Raw genomic sequence first — 18,354 nt, 5'->3', positions numbered from 1 at the left:
CCTGTACACACATATTTATAGCAGCTTCATTTATAATTGCCAAAATCTGGAAATAACCCAATGTCCATCAACTGGTAAATGGATATATAAATTGTGATTCATCTCTACAATGAGATACTCAGCAGTAAAAAGAAAATATCTATTGATACATGAAACACCATGGGTGAATCTCAAACACATTTTGAGTGAAAGAAACCTTACATATGAGTACATACTGTATAACTCCATTTGATATGAAATTTTAAAACGGGCAAAACTAATCTATAGTGATGGGAAGCAAATAAGTGGTTCCTTGCCTCGAGACTGGGAAGGATTGATTAGAAACAGACAAAGATAGAAACATTCTCTATCTCAATTGGAGTAGTGATTACATGGGTGTAGATGTTTGTCAAAACTCAATAAGCTTAAAATATTTGTTGGCTGTAAAGTACAGTTCAATCAAGATTATTTTGAAAGTAAAAATAAATTTTTGAATTGATTTTTTTGAATTAAAACTTTTTATCAATTCCTAACTGTGTCCTTGTGCTAGCTACCATGCATATAAAGGGTTGCACAGATGCAGTCTCAGGTTGTTGCAGATAGGAGCTCTTCATTTGGAAATAATGGCCTGCCTAGATAGGTATATAGAGATAAAGTATCTAACCAAATAGAAACAGGCCAATGCTCTAAAATGTGATTTTTTATTATTAGAGTACTACTTACAATCTGAATATATAAGCAGCAACAGGTTTTGCAGGCAGAAGACAAAGGTAAAGTCATAGGGATGGCTTGTGGAGAAAGAAAAAAGAAAAGGCTATGTGACTTCCTTACAGGGCAGTGGGAAAGTCATTAGATGCTCTCAGCTCTTCAGTCTTGGAAGAAATTCCGGAATCAGTAATATTGAGGATTAAGGAAGAAAGGATGGAGTTCTGAGTGGATCACAGTCGGCATCCCTCAGCCAAAGTAAAATGAGAGAGAAACATTGTGTAATGGATGGGCCCACTTATAGGCACATGTGCAGAAGGGGGCACGGATGGGAACACGTTGAAGCCTTATTTGTAAAAGCTAGAAAATGTAAGCCACTTAAATGGGAAATGATTTAATAAATAAGACACATCAGGCCCTACCGGCGTGGCTCAGTGGTGGAGCGTCAACCCATGAACCAGGAGGTCATGGTTCGATTCCCGGTCAGGGCTTCAACGTGTTCCCAGGCATACCTCCTGCTGCACAGGTTTTAATTGGAGGGTCATGACGTCCCTGGAGCAGTGTCCTGGGGCAGGAATTTATCAATGTTTCCAGAACCACCAAGAATTTCCAGTCAGACAGTTCCATTGACGCAATGATTCTGGCTCTTTAGATCTCCCACCAGCCTCTTCTCCACCCCACTCCCACAAGCCCCATGCTCTGAGACCATGCCCATCCAGCAACCTGCTGCTGATTTAGTTTCCCATGGAGGCTTGCCTAGTGGGAGAAAGTGTGTGGAGGGGAGGAGGCAAGTATAACAATGAAGGTGTTGGTGGTATTTGTCCCTGAAAGGCAATCAAGTGGCCTGCTTCTCGCTTCCAGGCCTTTATTAGGAGGCCCCTTATCCTAGTGTTCCAAGTTTTTTGTGTGCACTGGAAGCTTTTACAAATCCTAATGTCCAAGTCGTACCGCCTACCAATCAAATGGTGTAGGGCACCAGGCAGTTGTCAGCGGCCACCGGCTTGGGAGACCCTATTGTGTCTCTCTTTCCAACTCCATCTTCAGTGAAATCATGCTTAAAATCAACTGTGGTGGAAGTTTTCGTACCGCTGAATTCCCGTGGTCGGCAAACTGCGGCTCGCGAGCCACATGCGGCTCTTTGGCCCCTTGAATGTGGCTCTTCCACAAAATACCATCTGCGGGCGCGCATGTACAGTGCGATTGAAACTTCGTGGCCCATGCGCAGAAGTCGGTATTTTGTGGAAGAGCCACACTCAAGGAGCCAAAGAGCCGCATGTGGCTTGCGAGCCACAATTTGCCGAGCCGCAGTTTGCCGACCACTGAGTTAGACCATAAGTCAGGTGTGTCTGTGTGTGTGTGTGTGTGTGTGTGTGTGTGTGTGTGTGTGTGTGTGTGTGTGTGTTTCTTTCTAAAGAGCCAATTATTAAGCACTTACCAGCACACCACTGAAGCCAGGAATCTAGGGTTTTTAAAGATCCCCAGGCGAGTCCCATGTACAGCAAGATTTGGGAACCAGTCTCCGTTTGCGCTCAGTGTGGTCTTGGAGAACTTGATGTCCCCTGCTACCTCTAGGAATGGGTATTTGAGCCTGCAGCTTTCTTTCTAACCTGGGGCCACTGTCTCTGAAAACTTTCCGAGAGGGCAACCTTCATTCTGTTCCGTTCGCTGAACTCTGTCTTTTGATGTGTTGGGGGTGGATCGCTGGAAGTTTTGTACGAGGCTTATAATGGCCCTTTTAGTGAAAAGTCTCTTGTCACATTTGCAGTCCAAGCTGAAAATGGTTCCACAGGACATTTCCCATAAGACATTATGAAATGTCCCTTACTTTATTATTGTATGTTCAATTGTATGTGTTATACTTCCATTTATTGACTTAAGAAGTCAAAGTAATAAAGGGCATCTGCAAATGTTAAGAATAATGCTCATATTATATTTTTAAAAACATTTTAAAAAATTAACTTTAAGATAAAATGTTTATCACTGATTCACCTGGGAAGGGGGGAAGTGTTGGACATTGCCTGACTCTCCTGGCCAAGGATGTGAGTCAGGGCTAAGATTTAACCCCGGGGTTTGGAGCTGAAAGGCAGAGAGGGGTTAGGCGAGGCCAAAGTCCTCAGATAGTACTGCAAAGGGAACACTCAGGCTGTGTTATTGAGTTGGATGGAGGCCCAGCTGTGAGGGGTAAAAGACCCAGGGCCTCAGTAGAGGGCCTGGACAACACGTGAACTTGGATTCGCCTGGCCTTACCCAGTCCCCAGCTTGTTACCATATTCCATCTCTATCTTAGTTCTCTTGACTCCTGACATTGTATTGCCCCCAAACTGATTCTTCCACCGTCCTGTCTTGCTTCCCTTATTATGCATCCCTGTAGCTGAGCATGGACATGTCCTTTGTCCCACAATACTGCCAAATGCTCAAAGGTTTGCAGCCTTACACTGCTTTGTTTTGTTTTTAATATATTTTTTATTGATTTCAGAGGGGAAGGGAGGAGGAGAAAGAGACAGAAACATCAATGATGAGAGAGAATCTTTGATCGGCGGCCTCCTGCAAGCCCCCTATTAGAAATTGAGCCCACAACCTGGGCATGTGCCCTTAGCCAGAATCAAACCCGGAACCCTTCAGTCCACAGGCCAACGCTCTATCCACTGAGCCAAACCGCCTAGGGCCCTACTCACACTGTTTGATCAAGCTTCCAGCTTTACTTTGGCACTGACTGCTATGTTATGTCCTGTCACAAGGCTGATATAGGGCCTGAAGGGGCACTAGAAAATAAATGAGGAAAAATAGGAGAAGCAGTTTACAATTTATTAAGATTTAAGTGTCACATTTCATTCTCCGCGCCGCCCCCCAGCCCCACCCCAGCTCCCCACTCTCCAAACAGAGGGCCACTGGAAATGGAGACACCAGGAAAAAAATTGATCAGAGAACTACCAATATAAGACACTGTCTGTATTAACTGCCTACTCTGTGTCAGGCACTATGCCCGGTATTTCATATATTAATCTGTGACCTTATTTAATCCTGTCAATATCCCTTCAAAGTAGATATTACTTTCTACTTCAAAATAGGATTACTATCCCATTTCACAGATGGAGAAACTAAAGCTCAAAAGTGTTAAGTGCACAAAATCATGTCTTAGAAAATTTTTCATAGCATTGCATTTCAGTTGAAGACATTGAATGTCTAAGTTCTTCAGGGGAGGGAGACATCCAGAGGGCTAGTATCAGAGGAAGGCTTCCTGAAAGATCTGAGGTTCTAGGAGCAGAGCCTTGAAAAGTGAGCAGAACTTGGGGAGAAGAAGAGGTAGAAGGAATTCCAGGTCTGCAGGAAGGAGTCAGAGGATGGAGGAAGCATGATTCAGAAGGGAATCTGATAAAAGGCTGGAGGTGGTCCTACCTGCCTGGCACCGAGGATTTGGTTTAAAAATGTTGAAAAGGGGAGACTTATGTAATACTTTAAACAATTAAAAATTTAAATTAAAAAAAAAATGTTGAGAAGGTATCATAGACCCAGTGAGGGAGGCCCCTTGGCTGTGAAGATTGAAAGTGGAAGAATTTCCTGTCTACTCTTCCCTGCACTCCATAGCATCACCTCCTAGGCCACGCCCTGCAGCTGTGTGATGCAGTGGGAAGACCATACAGTGTGAAGCTGGCCGCTCCATAGCTAGGTGAGGTTCAAGTTACTTTGCCTTCCTGAGTCTGTTGCTTCACTTGCAGAATGGAATGTAGTGATAATTTATCACATAGATAACATTCATTGAGTGCCCAGCACCGTTGGATAGGTTGCCCCTTTGCTTGTCCTTTAATGCTCATGGTCTGGCTCAAGTTCTACAAAGTCTCTACCGGCAACTCAAGATGGAGCCAGTTCTTGGAAAAAAGGCAAGATCACCCCCGCTTCCTGCACATTCTATTCCTGCTCATGCATTCTGATGTCCTGCTTGCTTTTTTAGACTCTAAGTGCTATCCTGCTGACTCACTTCCGACTTCTCCTTCATCATGCTCAGCTCCTGAAAATGGAACAGAATGGAAAGGGCCGGATACTGTGCTGTCTGGCAATGTGGTTAAGAGGAATTGGGTGGCTATCAGGCCAGCCCAAGTGGATGGAATGCTGGGGACATGAACTGAGCAATGCCCAAAGTGTTTTACTCATCTGACACATAGGACACTCTGCCTGGCCTGTACTACTAATAATAACCACTCCACTCACTGCCACTGATGAGGAGCCAGGCAGGCCCTGGGCTGTGTGCGTTCCATGACTGTCTATTTGAATCATCACAATAACTGGAAAAGTCGGGGATTCTCTCTATTTTATGGACAAGGAAATTCAGACTATGACAGGTTAAGGAACTTTCCCAAGATCACAGAGCTCAAAAGGGGGAGAGCAGGGATTCAAACCCATGGTCTAGATCTATACTGTCTGATATGGTAGCCACGAGCCACATGAGGCTAATGAGCACTTGAAATATGACTAGTGCGACTGAGGAAATTGAATTTTTAACTCAATTGAGATGTGTTGTAAATGCAAATATGTCAGATTTCAAAAACCTAATATCAAAATATATATAATTTTTATATTGATTACATGTTTAAGATGACAATATTTTGGATATATTGAGTTATATAAAATATATTAAAATAACTATATATCTGTTTCTTTTCATTTTTAATGTGACTACTAGAATATTTAAAATTTCATAGTGGCTCTCATTATATTTCTATCATATAAAGAATGTCCCAGAAAATGTATACACACTTTAACAGCTGTAGATTCTATTACATTTTGAAAATGAAATGTATTTTCATAAACACTCCCTTCAAAGTGTGTATACATTTTGGGGGGACATCCTATATATATTTAGACAGAGCTGATCTGAACCATGAACATTAAATGGTCATTGGGCCAGTGATTTATCAATTGATAATTTGATAAATTACATTTTGATAATTTGGGGGGGCATGAATCCCCAATTTATGTATTTTTTACTTATTTATAAATTATATACATGTACATTACTCTGCATATTATGTATATTATAAAACACTGACAAAATGGACATTTTAAAAAGATGAAATTAAAAATAAGCAGAATTAGTTGTATTCATTTCCTCTTAGAGCCTAATAGCTTACGTTGTCAACTTGGAGTATGTTCACACCATTTTGGAAACTCCTGCACTACACTTAGAGCTCTTAGAGGGCAGAGATTTTAATTCATGTATCCCCTCCCACATTATTGAACATAGCACCAAACCTACATACGCTTCATGCTCAAAAAATGTTTGTGTCAGGAATCAATAGCTCTTAATATGCAATAATTTTTTGGTGGGTTGGATTATTTCTTTATTTCACATGTATTGAGCACTTTTAGGTGCTAGGTACTATAATAGGTGCTGAAAAGTAAGTTTAAGAAGCCCTGGCTCATGTCGATCAATGGTTATAGCATCGGCCCACACACCAAAGGGTGTCAGGTTTGATTCCCAAAGGCAGGTATCTGGGTTTCAGTTCTCTCCCCGCCCCTGGTTGAGGAGCATGCGGGAGGCAACTAGTCCATGTGTATCTTTCATAACGATGTTTCTCTCTCTCTCTCTCTCTCTCTCTCTCTCTCTCTCTCTCTCTCTCTCTCTCTCCTTCCATCCTTCCCTTCCACCCTCTCTGAAAAAGCAATAGAAAAAATATCCTCAAGTGAGGATTAACAAAACAAAAAAACAAAACAAACAAAAAGTTTAAGAAAATTCAGCCCCTTCTAGGCCAGTGCTTCTCAAACTTGAGCATGTGTAAGAATCACCTGGAGGGCTTGTCAGACAGATTCCTGCCCGCACCCCCAAGAGATTCTGACTCGGAAGGCCTGGGATAGAACCTGAGACTGCATTTCTAAGAAGCTTCTAGGAAACTACCCTTTGGAGGAGACTGATATGCACTGGGAAATTGGAAAAGCATCCCAAATATTATGTGAGGATGGGGCTAGGGAAAGAGAATGAACATATATTAAACTTTCACTGTTTGCAAAGAACTTTCAAAATATACAACCTCATTTAACCCTCACCACAACTTGGTGAGACATATATTATCTTCATGTTCAGTTGAGGCAACTGAGAGGCAGGTTAGTGAAATTACCTAAGTCATAGAGCTAGTAAACAGCAGAGCTTAGATTGGTACCTACTTCTCTGCTGAAGAACTCATGCAAATATTTAGTGTGTCTTCATCTTTTAGACACTGCCCTGGGAACCTGAGTGGGACAGACCAGCTCTCTGTCTTGGTCAAACTCCGTAAACAATTAAAATACAGAGTTTTCAGCGCTATGAGGGAGGCAGTGCAATGGAGCTTTATAACAGAGACACAACTCTACAACAGGGTTGGGAAAGCTTTCCAGGAAGAAAAAAAAAGTAAAATTTACAGGAAGAATTGCATGATAAGTTAGAAAGTGGAGGGTGTGTGAGGAATGTTTTGAACTGAAGATATGCATGAAGGCTTGGAGAGACTGAAAGAAGTTTAGGGTGGATATGAGAGATAAGGCGCCGAAGAAAGCCGAAGAAGGCGGGAACCAGCTAGTGCTGGGTCATTTAGACTTACTGACTTTAATCAAGGGTAGGAGCATGGTCAGACTTGAATTTTTAAAAGATTGCTATCCTCTCAGTGGAGGATGGATTAGAGAAGAGCTAGCCTGTAAGCAGGAAGATGCACTAAAGATGCCAGTAGTGAAAATTTTAGTAATATTGTGGCAACTGGGAATGGGAAGGAGGTTAGAAGTGTTCCAAAGTGTTGAAAACTTTATGCTTGATTGGAAGGGGAGGAGTGGGTAGGCAAAAGAGAAATCAAAGATGATCTCCAGGGTTCTCAGTGCACACTTTTTGTAAAAGAAGGTTCTGTAAGCTTATTATTTCATTTTTTAAAAGTAATTCAGATAAGTGAAGTTATGTGAAAGTGAAAGAAAGATGATGCTTTAGTAAGATTTCAATGACTAGAATTTATTGGCTTAGAGAATATGGGAGAAAATTACGATCTTTATGGTTAACTTTATTATTTTATTGTTTTAATTTGCATTTGTATGATAGGCTTACTGTCCATTGAGAGCTGAGTTGTTAATGCTGGACTTAACGCCTCTTTTTGCCAAGATCAAGATTGGCCATGAAGGACCAGCCACAGGTATGAACTGCCAGTATACTGAGTTTCTTCTGCGACAGTTTGTTGAGTAACCTTGAACCTTGAATTTCTGGAGAGCTCCACTTGCCTTTTGCTCCCCCTAGCTTTTCACACCTTATGCCTTTAAAAGGGATGTAGAGGGCTCCTATCAATGGACCAGCGAAGGCTTGGACTCCGCCTTCTTCTTCTGGGCCACGCCCCCTTTCCCCTAAACCACACCCCCTTCACTGATCCCGCCTCCTAAAAAAAAGTCGCCGCTGATATGACAGCGAATTCTCCACAATCCTGACCTATAGAAAATCTGAAAGGTGGGACCGAGATCAATCTTTTTGTCCATTTGTTAAATCAAGTGTCTATCTGGCACCAGTCTCAGCCCACTTCATCTTCAAGCCAAGGATTGGTTGCTCTGTTCTTGGTCCCCGGCTCATGATTGGTTCTTTCATTCCACCCTCTCTTCCAGCTTTGCAGGCGGGATTAGCACGCAGCTTCCTGCTCCTGCCAAAAAAATAAAAGAAGAAAAAGAAAAGAGGAGAGAGGCGAAAGAAAATGTCACAGAGATCTTTGGGTTTTAACTCGCTGCTAGCCTTGTCGGTCAGGCCAAACTCTGCCTTTTGATTGGTTTTCCTATCTGCCCATCCCAGATAGGGGCGGGATTTCCCCAGGAGACCCACATCTTGTTGCCACTGGCCGAACAGTGCGCCTGTCTGAAGCTCCGGTCCCAGGATTGGGAGCGGATGCGGACAGGTGGGCGTGGATTGGCTAGGGAAGCCGGTCAGTGTGAGACGGGGGCGGGGCCTCGGCGGCTGGTTGCGCGTGTCCGCCGCTGGCTCCGCTCTATCCGGCTTTGCTAGGGGAGGTGAGTCTGGCCGCGGCTGCACCGGCGGCTGAGGAGGCGGCGGCTGAGGAGAAGACGGCCGCAGCGCCTGAGGAGGAGAAAGCGGCCGCGGGGACTGAAGCCGGGTGGGGGGGGAGGGGGGGAGACGGAGCAGCCTTGAGCCCTGCGGGGGCCGTCGTGCGGGGGGATCCACCCGCTCTCCCCCCCAACCCTCCTAGCAGCAGCAGCAGCCGGCGGCGGGGGTAGGAATCTGCCCGCTTCCGACTGCACCCCGCCCGCCTCTCCCGGGGCGGCTATTCTTTGGCCCCGGGACCCTCACCTCCTCCCGGGGCGGTTCCCTCTGTCTGGGCGTCCGGGTGCTCCCCACCTCTCTTTCATTCCTGCCTGCACCTCCTCGCCTTCACTTTGCCCTGCTGCTCTTTCTCCTCGCGGTCCTGCCCGTCGCCGCCTCGGCTCGCGCTCCCTCTCCTGCCTCCTTCCTGGCTCTTCTCTGTTCGGGAAAGTTTAGTACCACCCCGCCCCCCCCAACCAGGTCAGCCTGCCGAAGAGTAGGGGGAGATGTAGGGAGGCCTGCGAGCGCGAGGGGGGAAGCCGGTCTCCCTGAAAATTGCCCCCCATCTTCTTCTTTCGGGGTGGCTGGAACCTTTTTTAATCGTGTTTTCGAGGAGGCGGTAGGTGTTTAGAAAAGGATGTGGGGATGGAAGGGGTAGATGAGTCAACCCTCTTAGGAGATTCCCAGGGTGGTGCGCTGCCCGGTCCTTCTCGCGTGCGGCGTTCAGGGGGTCAGGAGGCCGGGCCTTTATTCCCACATTCGAAGTTGGAGCCTCCCCCGAAGTAAGGATGGCGTTTTAGTACCCACTTGTGGCAGGAAACCTGGGGGGCACGGGGGGGTTCCTTTTCCCTTTTTCTTTTCTTTTTCCTTTTTCCTTTTTTATTTTTGGCAATCCACACCCTTCCACACACACACACACACCCCACAATCCAACACCAAGATCCTCCAACTCGTTCGGATTGACTGACGAAGACGGAAAGCCAGTTGCGCCCCATGGTTTTTGAGGTGGCGTGAGTGGTTTTTCTTCATTTTTTTTTTTTTTAAATGGCCAAATGACAGCTTTGACCTAGTTTGCTTTCCAATCAGAGGGCATATTTTTTTTTTGAATGTCTCTTTGTGGCGCGAGAGCCAACGCAAAAATGATGGCGGCTTACAATGGCGGTGCATCTGCGGCAGCAGCAGGTCACCACCACCACCATCACCACCACCTCCCACACCTCCCTCCTCCTCACCTGCACCACCACCACCACCCTCAGCACCATCTCCACCCGGGGTCGGCGGCCGCCGTCCACCCCGTCCAGCAGCATACCTCTTCGGCCGCGGCCGCCGCCGCCGCAGCGGCCGCCGCTGCTGCCATGTTAAACCCCGGGCAACAGCAGCCCTATTTCCCATCACCGGCCCCGGGCCAGGCCCCTGGACCAGCTGCAGCAGCCCCGGCTCAGGTACAGGCTGCCGCAGCTGCCACGGTGAAGGCGCACCATCATCAGCACTCGCATCACCCGCAACAGCAGCTGGACATTGAGCCGGACAGACCGATCGGATACGGAGCCTTCGGTGTTGTCTGGTGAGTGTCCAAGGGAAGACACAACTGCTCAGGGTGTCTTCTCGTGGTGGTGATGGGGCGAGTCGCCGCCTACGGTGGTCTCCACGTTGACCGAAGTGGAGCAGGACACACTCGCTGCACGTGGTAAAGAGGAAGACACCCTCTGTAGGAAGGCACACCCTCACTTGAGTGGTAACGAGGCCTAATGCATGGGCTGCCTAAGCTTATACCTTTTTTTTTTAAGTGTTAATCCCCACCTGAGGATATTTTTCCAGTCGATCTTTTAGAGACAGTGGAAGAGAGAGGGAAAGACAGAAACATCCATGTGAGAGAAACACATCCATTGGTTGCCTCCTGCAAGCTCCCGACCAGGGCCCAGGACCGTTGAGGAGCCTGCAACCAAGGTACGTGCCCTTGACCGGAATCGAACCCGGGATCCTTTGGTCCACAGGCCAACGCTCTAGCCACTGAGCCACACAGGCTAGGGCTAAGCTTATGCTTTTGAGTCATGTCAAATTTTGGTGGAAAACCTGTTTGCTGTCTTACCAAACTTTTTGTTTAGAATCTAGCCAAGCCTCTAAGTGTGGGATCCATAGATGAATGTGTGAAACGGTTTTTCCTGCAAAAACCTTGGGCATCTCTCCTGTTTGACTTAGAGTGAACCAGTTGCCCAATTGCAGCAAATGTCACAACAGACCCAAACTCGATTCCTTTGAATCATTTTACCATTGGGATGTACCTTGCAAAACTACTTTGCTATCCCTCCCGTCTTTTCAGTCCTTAATTTGAGATCTTGATCCCCAGGAAGAAGATAGGGTTCATATTTGAACCAGTTAAGTCACTTCTTGCGTGGTTTATTTTAAACCGTAAGGCTACAGTTGGGAAGTATTTCGCTTCAGCCTTTTGATAAGAATGCATTAAATATAGCATCACACATGAGTACCACAAATGAGGTCAGTAGATGGTAGCTATACAGTGGCCCACATTTGGTGTAATGTTTTAGTGTCATTTAGTGCCTCTTAATTTGCTCTTATCCCTTGGTTGGTTGCTGTAGTAGGAAGTATGCTTTTTAAACATGTGAAACTGCTCTACTTTTGCTGGTGCTAAGATATTTCTCAAAGTCCAAGGGTTTCTTAAACGCAACATTGTGTCTGTTCTTAGGAAGATTGGTAGTTTTTAATAAAATGTACTTAGCATTGTAGGGTTCTATTTGTGTCCAAACTAGAGTGAACTGAGTTTTTCCACCAAGGATTCAGTACTGTGGTGTGGATAGATGAATTGATGTTTTGAGTGCATTCAAAAATAGATTCTTGTTAATGTCTAGAAAAGCCCCCATCACCACAGGAAAATGAACAAACTCTTTGGAACTAGCCTCGTAAATGTCTCTTTTTGTCATTGTCTTTCAGGCTTTACTTGATGAATATTATTTTTGCATTGTATCTTTTTGTAATATTTTTGCCATATTTACATATACTTAAGATTTTATAATGTAGGCTACTAAGTGATGGGATCTGTTTGTGTGTTTTTTTGTTTGTTTGTTTTTGTTTTAAACTAGTCGTGTTTTCCCAGCTAAATCTCCCAGGAGATTGCTGCTGTAGTGCTCCCTTCTCTAAGGTGTGTGGGATTCCTGGTGGCAAAGAGTAATGGTGCCTCTTTGATCGTTCTGCTCGGGGACCTGCCTGTTCCTGCCTTCCTCTCTTCTCTTCCATATCCTATCCTCAGGGATTGCACTGTGAACTTCCTTCCATTTCTTGCCTGACCCTTGAGGATTTCAAAGCTTGATTGGGGGGGGGGGGGGGCAGGCAGGAAAAAAGTTGTTCCTTGCTTTAAATTTTGTCATTGATTTACTGAGAATTTGTGTGGATTTTCTTAGCCATGGATACTCTTTCATTTTAGTGCTTTGCATACAGTGCTAAGAACTAGAGATACTAAAAGGGAAATGGGTTGTATTTCCTATACTATAAAGGTGTTGCCTACATTTCTATCAAATGGTGATGTTACCTGTAGAAATTTTAACTTCAAGTTGGTGCTAAGGGAAAAGTTTTTATTTTTAAAGGCGAGGGAGGTGAGGAATTGGAGTGCTGAACATTCTGATAATGTTCACAGTGAACATTCTGATAATAGGTATTCTGAATTACTGATATATTAAAATTCCAATATGTTTGATTTTAATTCATTCTAGATTCCTTCATTGATTGACTCCTTCTACCACTCTGTGGAGTTTGTTCCGTATACATACTTCAAGTGCCTCCTGTGTACCATCTTCTGTTGTAGTACATCAGTTGTTTTGTATTTGCCTGTCTCACTGACTACATTTGTAAGCCCCTTAGGGGTAAGGACTGTGGTCTACAAAAATACATTTTTTTGTCCTAGCGGGTTTGGCTCAGTGATAAGAGCATAGGCCTGTGGACCGAAGGGTCACGGGTTCAATTCCAGGTCAAGGGCACGAACCTTGGCTGCAGGCTCAATGCCTAGGGCAGAGCATATGTTGGAGGCAACTAGTAAATGTGTCTCTTTCATATCTATGGTCCTCTCTCCTCCCTCTCTTCCACTCTCTCTAAAATCAATAGAAAAATATCCTCCGGTGAGGATTTAAAAAAAAAAGATACGCTTTTCCTCCCCAGCACTTAGCACAGTGCTGAGGCATCTTTGCTGCTTGGTTACTTGATCTGCTCAAGTCCCTTCTTTGTTCTTTAGCCAAGTTTTTCTAGTTATTGTATTGAGTGTTTTTATCAGCTGTTACAGGTGACATTTTTGGTATGAAAAAAAGAGTTCCAGCTGTGTGTTTTAGTATGCAAATAATTTTCTATTTTTATATTTCCATATTATTGACTTGCTGTCTGAATTGCTTATTATATTTGGAATTTAACTGCTATGTGACCTAAGATTGTTAAAACCAGAGATCTGAACACCAAACTAGAGTGAAGTGCACTGATATTCTGAAACCCAAGTTAAAGATATTGATAAGGTGTTACACTTTTCAACTAACTGAACCAGAATTTTTCTTTTTAATTTAGAAAGGACCCAATAGAAACAACTATTTTTTAGAAAGGACCCAATAGAAGCAACTGTTTTCTAAAATGATTGCAGTGTAACATAAAAATATTCTCCTGCCCTAGCTGGTTTGGCTCAGTGGAAAGAGCGTCGGCCTGCGGACTGAAGGGTCCTGGGTTCGATTCCGGTCAAGGAGATGTACCTTGGTTGCGGGCACATCCCTAGTAGGGAGTGTGCAGGAGGCAGCTGATGGATGTTTCTCTCTCATCAATGTTTCTAACTCTCTATCCCTCTCTCTTCCTCTCTGTAAAAATCAATAAAATATATTAAACAATATTCTCCCAATGATATGTCATTTGATTCAAAGCACCATATACCTACTTGGGTATTATAAGATTCACATATTTAATGCATTTTTCGAGTATTTTTTTTCTGGCATGGCATAGGAAAGGAAACTATATCTGCTTTCATGTGTGTGTTTTTTCTGGACATGCACCCAGTGGTACTAACTGGTGGCTTATAATGCTGCATCTAATTTTTTTTTCCCCCAATTCTTAATCAAGGGCACATTCTTCATTGATTCTAGAGACAGAGGAAGGGGGGAGGGGGAGAGAGAGAGAAAGAGAAAGACATCAATGTGTGAGAGGGAAACATTGAACAGTTGCCTCCCGTATGTGCCCCAGCCAGAGGTTGAACTCCCAGCCTGGGTATTTGTCCTGACCAGTGATCAAACCTGTGACCTTTGGGTTCACGGGGTGACGCTGAGCCACACCAGCCAGGGAAACTGCTGTATGTAATATTGGGGGATATTGTTGTTCTTCCATGTAGGCAAGGAGAGATTTTTACAGAAGTGATGTAGCATTTTACCATTCAGATTTATCACTGAACAGTTTCGTCTGCAGGCTTGATTTCTCTTTGTGCTGAATTTAACTAGTGGAATAACTTATCAGTATTGGACAGTTGTGTAAAGGTAGAGAATTACCTATTAGCTTGCTGGTTAAGATGGTGCTTTGACAGTTCAAGTAAGGTTTCATTTACAACTGTCTGCTGTGTTTTATCTCTAAGTAGGGGTTCCAGTTTACCTGGCAATATGATCATGGGGTAGCATGAGGTACATTCATTGTCTATGATAGAATATTGTTCATGGGTCATCAAAGCATCATATATAATTTGACCTTTATCAGATGTCAAGGCTTCCATATATATGGTCATTTTCATAATGCAAAATCAAAACACAAAACTGCACAAAAAGAAACCTGAGCCATTTGGTGAGGCTATCATAAATAGTTTTTTGTCTGTAATTCATTGTTGCCAGGAGAAAGTATGTTGTGCTTAGAGATATGACAACTCTGGGATGAAGAGTATTGCATTATAGGTTTCAGGGTCTTAGGAGGTGTATACTTTTGACAGTTGGAGGAGGTTGACTACATGAGAGAGGTTTGAGGACTGCTAAACCCATGCAGTTTTGATCTTGGCCGCCTGAACTATTACATTACAGATTGAACTAATGGCACAAATTGCCATTTTGATAAAAGTGAGTCTGGGAAAAGTTGTTTTTGTTTGCTTGTTTTGTTTTTTTACTTATCTGATTAATTGAAAGGTAAAGACCCTGGAATTCATTTGGTCTGGTGCCTTTGTATTCCAAGTAAAGTTGGAGAACTTTGAATTTTATTCTAATACCTTCCGCTTGAATTTTATTCTAATACCTTCTGCGGGTTACTATTATTTAAGTCTTTCAAAACTTAAGCATCACTGTATTGATATTTAGTTATTAACTATGTGATATTGATAAATTATTTAACTTCTCTATTCCTCATTCACAGAGTGAGGATAATAATAGCATCTATCTCATAGGATTGGTGTAAGGATTAAATGAGGTAATCCTTGTAAACCAATGAATACATTTTCTAGCATACAGTAAGTACTCAAAAAATATTAGCTTTTTAAAGTGATAATTATTGTTGGTAGAAAAATCAAACTGTTATATTAATATGCATATAAGTGGTTTCATATATAGTCAGATTTACCAGGTGAAATCAACATGCAGGCTATTTTTGAAGGCATGACTTTAAATAACATAGAGTGTCCACTTAGTTGTGCTATATGCTAACAAACACATAAAAATGTACATACATGTTTGTATGGACTTGTTAGTGTTCTAGTCAGATTATCTCCACTGTTTTAGAAAGTATTATTGCTTTACATCCTGGGAAGGAAATTAATTTTTTCTTTTCAGAATGTAACATGAAGAACATTGTTATCGTCGTCAAAGTTCAGCTTTACTGGAAATTCATTTTACTTGTGTTTGGATGAAAAAGCGTGAATTGCTAAATAAAATCCCAGTGAGGTAGGGAAATATGTGTGATTTAATGAAAAATTATTCAGTGTAAATCCTTATGCAATGCAAAGATAGTCTAGCTTGCTCATCTTGTGAAAATTAGAGGCCTCGTTTTTTTTTTTTTTCTGATGTTTTCTCTGGTCCTCTTATTCCTCAAATAGCAAACTATAATTTGGAAAAATGGGAAATACTTTTGGGATATGTTTGAGGGAAAACCCTGGAGTTAGTTGCATCAGAAAGATGTATACTAAAGTATAGTAAAGTGTATTTTATTATTAACTGTGTTTTACAGGTTAAGAATCTGTAGTATTGAAGTTTCTCTATTAGCCAAGATTAACAGCCACAGCTGGATTCTTGGGGTGTGGGGACAGGGAGGGTCTGCTTTGTGAAAAGAGCTTTGAAGAAGCAGAGCTTGCACCATAAAAGGAAATGGTTTCTCTTCTAGACATAACAAAGCATTTGTGTGAAACTAGAAATGTGGAAATCTATATTGTTAATTTTAACTACAAAGAATGTACTTTTAGAAATGCAGGTTCATGGTCATAAAGTAAAGAAAGCAAAGAGAGTGAGAGAATAAAAGTATCAAAATCTGATACTGAGTTGGTTTCTTGGTGATAGAAACTCCATAGCCTGTAACATTGGAAGTTGTTTTGTACTTAGGATGTACTTTTAGAAACTGTAGGTTCATGGTCATAAAGTAGAGAAAGCAGAGTTAGAGAATAAATAAAAGTAACACAATCTAATGATACTGAGCTGATTTCTTGGTGATGGAGGCTCCATAACCTGTAACATTGGAAGTCATTTTGTACTTAGGCTCTTGACAAGATTATCCAAATTATATTAGGAAAACAAAAGAAACTTGTTTTATTCTTGGGGAGAAATTTTATGTTATACTGTTGAATATCATCTTAGGAGAAAAGAGATAAATATTTTTATTTTAAAAAGACATTTCAGAAAGAATTGCCTTTTCAGACAAGCTAAAACAACAATAGCCCTCAATTACATGCAACTTTTTTTTTTAACATGCAACTCTTTAAGCCATCAATTAGTACCACTGGTGCATGTCCTGGGGGGAAAAAAATGAGGGCAGATAGAGTTCCCTTTCATATGCTGTGCTAGAAGAAGAATGTCTGTAAAATGCATTAATATATGTTTAAATCTAAGTTTTGAGGTTTTATCCTGAAAATAGACAACTGTAGAAGTGTTGTTCCTTGATATAAAAGGCCATTCTCTAATGGAGTACTGAAATATTTCATTATATTCATAATTTGAAGCATTATGTTGTAGAATTGTGTGGCTATTCTTGGTTTTTAATAGATTTGTTGATGTCCTAGCAGTTCACTGTATGTTTCCTTAATATGCTGATTTGACTTCTGTGATGGAAATTGCCAAGACCTAAGAAACCTTTACATTTGTTATCCAAACAAACAGAAAGAAGCCATGGCGTACAGTAGAAGCTCTTTCATTTTAATATTATATTTGAGTTTTACTTATAATTGCTTGTACATCCAGAGTACATCAGTGAATTATTTGTTGATTGGGTCTTCTAAGGTAGATCAACAATGATTTCCTAAATAATATAATATAGCTTGTCAGTTTGATACTGTTGTTGCTTGGGGGTAACACAGAGAATGCCTGAGGCAACAGTTGTAATACTGTCAATAAGCATGTGACAAGTCATCATAGACCTAGTCTGTGGTTCTAAGGTACCCTAGTCAAGAGACATTAGAAATAATTCTGGCACTCTGGCATTATGAAAAGATGACTTCTAAGGAAACTATATTGAGTTAAGCTTTAACAGTTCATTGTAATGGAGTGAGTAGAGGGATGTCTGCCATTGATCATGATTGGTGCTCTTTACCTAAACCCAGTTTCACATCTGTGCTCTGAATTAGTTTGAATCATATCTACTGTCAGACAAGGTCTGACGTTGTTGGAACTCACTAGTCAATGTATTTTTATTGTCAACCTGCTATGGGCCAGTACTATTGTAGGCACTAATGAGGATATTTAGTTCTGTAAAGAATTTTGCAAACCTCTAGCAAGCTTCTCTGTGTCTCTGTTTGTGTTTTGGTACTGGGATATAGAGATGTTTAAGTCATGAAGTTGCCCTGAAGGAGCTGACAGTTAAGTAAACAGTATGAAAAATAATACATCCCTGCTTTCAGGGTGTCTTGATGGAGAGTTGAAACTCAACTTGAAGCCATTAAATAAAAATTTAAAGATACATGTTATTTTCACTTGTTCTTAAAATACTCATTTATTATGTGTTGACTATTTCTCAGGCTGAATGATAAGGATTTAAAGGAGACCATACATTTGGGGAGAAAGATTTATAAATGGAGAATTATAATTCATTGCCATTATTGCAATAATAGATGGAGCTGAGGTGTGAGCCTTAGGGAATGTACTCAGTTGTAAATGGAAGAAACTATTGGAGGTAAAATTAAAGGACAGGCAGATAGGAAAATGTGTTCACAGTGATTGACAACATACGCTTGACAGAAGACAGTTATGAAGATGGGAGTGATCTTTGGTGCAAATAAGAAAGTCAGAAAATTAAGGTGGAGAAAAGGCCATTGAATTTAGCAAATGGATCATTGATGGCCAAATCCCAAGTTTTTTTAAAATACATTTTTATTGATTTCAGAGAGGGAGAGAGAGATAGAAACATCAATGTTGAGAGAGAATCATTGATTGGCTGCCTCCTGCATACCCCACACTGGGGATCAAGTCTGCAACCCAGGCATGTGCCCTTACTGGAATGGAACC

The 18,354-nt window shown here is 42.2% G+C and overlaps 1 protein-coding gene across 2 annotated transcripts in view; it reads left to right on the top strand.

Annotated features, from left to right (window-relative positions):
• The first annotated feature begins 8,608 nt into the window (after positions 1 to 8,608).
• The window catches only part of NLK (nemo like kinase), a 141,061-nt gene continuing 131,315 nt past the window's right edge, over positions 8,609 to 18,354 (top strand). The window contains exon 1 of one of the 2 annotated variants that reach the window (XR_009449154.1): positions 8,609 to 10,271. Coding sequence is in view for 1 of the 2 variants with exons in the window: in XM_059669413.1 (XP_059525396.1) it covers positions 9,814 to 10,271 (458 nt within the window). In the remaining variant the exon portion in view is untranslated. The remainder of the gene's footprint in view (positions 10,272 to 18,354) is intronic. The other variant, XM_059669413.1, reaches the window with a different exon arrangement.

This window comes from Myotis daubentonii, chromosome 16 (assembly GCF_963259705.1).
Source record: "Myotis daubentonii chromosome 16, mMyoDau2.1, whole genome shotgun sequence".
NCBI classification, from domain to species: Eukaryota; Metazoa; Chordata; class Mammalia; order Chiroptera; family Vespertilionidae; genus Myotis; species Myotis daubentonii.
This window is presented reverse-complemented; position numbering and strand designations above follow the sequence as displayed.